Below are 4,174 nucleotides of genomic sequence, written 5' to 3' on the forward strand. Positions count from 1 at the left end.
AGTGAAAAATTAATAGATGCTATAAAAGAAAAGGGTATCATAGATAATGCATCAAGTGAAATTCAAAGTATAGAGAAATTGTTAATGCTACACAAACTAAGTAGTATTATGGATAATATGAGAAAAAATTTTCAAAAAGCTAAAGAAGAAGAAGAAATTATAAAAGAAAAATTTTCGGAATCGGAAAAAATAAAAAAAGAAATATTAGTTGATTTTCAAAAGGCAGAGGAATTAAGAGATTCGCTTATAGAAAAGTTAGATGATAATTCTATTAATACCTATATAGAAGAAATTAGATCAATTAATGATCTCTTTGCAACTAAAATTGTAAGTGTAAGTGAACTTTTGACGATAGCTGAACAATATAATGGAAATTGCAAACTATATTATCATAGCATAGAAAGAGGAAAAGATAAAATAGAATATTTAAAAATTCATGACTATAATGAAGAAAAAAAAATAACAGACGACGTAATAGAGGAGATAAATAGGTATGTGGAGGAATCTGGAACTTACTCCAACGAAGCAGATAAATTTACAATAGAAGCTAGAAAAAATTACGAATTATCTTGTATATATAAAGAAAAGATGAGTAACCTTTTAGACGAGTCTTTATTGTTAGGAGAAAAAATAAAAGTTGAAATAAAAAAGAATGACGTAACAGATATGTTGATAGAGATTAAGGATGATTATTACAATTAATGATATCTTTGCAACTAAAATTGTAAGTGTAAATGAGCTTTTGACGATAGCTGAACAATATAATGGAAATTGTAAATTATATCATCATAGCATAGAAAGGGGAAAACATAAAATAGAATATTTAAAAATTCATGATTATAATGAAGAAAAAAAAATAACAGACGACGTAATAGAGGAGATAAATAGATATGTGAAAGAATCTGGAAATTACTCCAACGAGGCAGATAAATTTGCAATAGAAGCTAGAAAAAATTATGAATTGTCTTGTATATATAAAGAAAAGATGAGTGACCTTTTAGACGAGTCTTTGTTGTTAGGAGAAAAAATAAAAGTTGAAATAAAAAAGAATGACGTAACAGATATGTTAATAGAGATTAAGGATGGTTATTATGATATTAAAAATATATTAGAAAAATTAGTGCGAAAATTAAATAAATTAAAAGAGAAAGATGTGAGTATAAAAGAACAAGATAAAGAAATGGCAGAAAACAAAAAGTCAATGGATGCATTTGGTTTAATTACAGTTATAAAAAAAAATTCGGATAATTTTCTAGCAGAAATAGAAACATTAAAGCAAAAGGCATCAAATATTTTAGATAATTCTGAAAGTGCATTTGAATCCACTTCAACAAAGAATGAAACAAATGAAGAAGATATCTCTAATAAACTAAAAATTATGGAAGACAATTTGAAAAACGTTTTAGAAGCTTTAAAAAAAATGGAAAGTAATAAACAAATTTTATGCACTGAATCAAGTAGAATAAAAGAAATAGAAAATAGAGTTAATAGTATGGAGAGTGAAATCGAAATATATGAGAAATCTTATGAAGAAGGAATTATTTCAACAAAAAATGAAACAGATGAAGAAGATATCTCTAGTAAACTAAAAATTGAGGAAGACAATTTGAAAAACGTTTTACAAGTCTTAAAAAAAATGGAAAGTAATAAACAAATTTTAAGCACGGAATCAAGTAGAATAAAAGAAATAGAAAATACCGTTAATAGTATGGAGAGTGAAATGGAAATATATGAAAAATCTTATGAAGAAGGAATTTTGGAGGAGATAAAAAGATTAGCTGATAAAGAAAAGGAAAACTTTGAACTTTTAATGAAATCAATAAAATTGAAAATTGACAATACTGTCAATATTTTAGAGGAATTAAAGTTAGAAGAAAATAATATTTCACACAAATTTGAAGATACTAAAATAAAATTAAATGTAATATTTGATATATTTGACAAATCCTATAAAAATATAGAAAGGTTTGCATTACACATTACGGAATCTACTACAACATATATTGATATAAAAGAGAAGAGAGAAAAAGCCAAAATAGAAAAGGAAAATATTGAGAAGCAAAAAGAAGAAATGGAAAAATTGATAAATATTATAAATAATATTAAAAAAAATGAGACTTTAAAATTAATACTATATATGAAGAAAGAGTTAGATAAAGTGAATGAGAAAGCTGAAGAAGAGTATTCAAGAATGAAAATGAACATAGAATATATTAAAAAAAATGTTGAGAGTATAAAAAATTCAGATAGTGTAAGTAGTGCATTGAATGAATTAAATAATGCAAAAGGTAAGGATAGTGAAATAAGACAAAGTAAAATAACATATTATTCTTATAAAGATGAAATAGACTTAATTTATAGTAATATGGATAAAGCAGTAAATTTTATAGATGTGAATATGGAAACTGTATCAGAATTGGAAAATTATGAAAGTTTAAAGAATACAAAAGATATTATTTTAAAAATACAAGAAAATTTGGGTGATGTAGATGAAAAAGTAAGAGAAAGTCAAAGCATTTTAATAAAAGCTGAAAGTATTTACAAAGAAGTAAAATTAAGAGATGAATTAAAAAAAAAAATTAAGGGAACGATAAAGAAAATTGATGAAATTTTCCCCATGATACAGGATTCACTTAATAAATATGAAAAAATAAAAAATATAAGTGTAGATGATGAAAATTATGACGTAATTTTTAAAATTGGTAAGGATTATGAGAGTTTAAAAGGTCTTTCAAATTCTTACATGGCGAAATTAAGTGAAATAGATAGAGAATTAAGTATAAATGTAATAAAAAGTGAACTTGACGATAGTAAATTTAGTTTAAATGATTTAGAAAATCGTATTGAAGCATCAAAAAGAGATGAATATTCTAGTGAAATATTAGAGGAAGTAAAATGTAACATTGATAGGATTATAAATGAAATAAATGATAAATATAGCAATGTTTTAGAAATAGATAGGTCATTTGATGAATTACTAGAGTTAGGAATAAATTATAAATTATCTTTTCAATCGATGGTTATTACAAGTGTTAATGTGGAAGTATCAAAAGACGTGCTTATAATAGAGAAAAAACAAAAAGATGTTGCATCATGTATACAATATATTAAAAATTGTTGTGATTCTATAACTAATGATATTAATACATTAAATAAAAGTTATAATAGAGATATGCTGAGTGGGTATAAATCGAGCAATATTGAAAATGCAAGTAAAATTTTGGAGGAGTTTAAAGTAAAGGAAGAAGAGGCAATAAAAATGTCGAGTGCTATACAAAAATTGTTTTTAATAATGAATAAAAATAAAGATGTAAATAAAGTGGATGAATATATACAAGAACTGAAAGATATCTATGAAAATTTCCAAAAAGAAAAGATATATATAAATGAAATTTTTAGAAATATTAATGATAGTAAATTAAAAGAAATGGAGGAAACTTCTGAGAAATATATTGAGATAGCAGATTCCCATAAAACTATTGTAGAAGATCAAAAAGAGAAGTTTTTAAGCATCAAGAGTAAGTTAAAGGAAATTGAAGATTTTTTAAGGGAAAAAAAAGAAAATTTGCACAGCATTGAATTCTCAGATTTAGAATATATAAAGAAGGTTAATGAAATTTATGAAGAAATTGAACATAAAGTTATTGATATAAGTGAATTAGAAAATGATAATAATAGTGAAAACAATAAAATTATAATTTACACCGAAAAAATTTCTTACTAAAGTATTTAAATTATTTAAAGTATTTAAAGTATTTAAAGTATTTAAAGTATTTAAATACTTTTACGGACTATGAATGACTTTAGAAAAAATAATCAAGACCTAGTTTTTTCTTTTGTACTGTGCATCGTTTTTAAGAATATTTTAATTATATATATTGTATTTTTTTAATGAAATCTTTATTTTGTTTTGTTTTTATTTTCCTTTATTTGCAATTATATAATTTGTTTTTATTTTATTTTATTTTTAACTTAATTTTTTTATTATAATAAATTGAAATATTTTTATTAAATACTTTTTTATTTTAATTTTTTGTATTATATGTTCTTTTTCATTATAAATTAATTTTTTATTAAAAAAAAAATGTTTTTATATTGTATTATTAATAATGCATGTTTTTACCATAATGCAATGATTGGTCAATGAATAAATTCACTGCCATTAATTAATATA

General features: G+C 22.9%; 1 protein-coding gene across 1 annotated transcript; it reads left to right on the forward strand.

Moving 5' to 3' along the window:
* Positions 1–3,724, forward strand: PRELSG_0014300 (reticulocyte binding protein, putative; the record flags this gene model as incomplete). Its single annotated transcript, XM_028677745.1, is given in 2 exon segments — positions 1–680; positions 682–3,724. Coding segments are annotated over 2 exon segments (3,723 nt in total), but the record flags the coding sequence as incomplete, so codon positions are not given.
* Between the last annotated feature and the right edge of the window lie 450 nt (positions 3,725–4,174).

Source organism: Plasmodium relictum (genome assembly GCF_900005765.1).
Source record: "Plasmodium relictum strain SGS1 genome assembly, contig: PRELSG_00_v1_138, whole genome shotgun sequence".
In the NCBI taxonomy this organism is placed as follows: domain Eukaryota; phylum Apicomplexa; class Aconoidasida; order Haemosporida; family Plasmodiidae; genus Plasmodium; species Plasmodium relictum.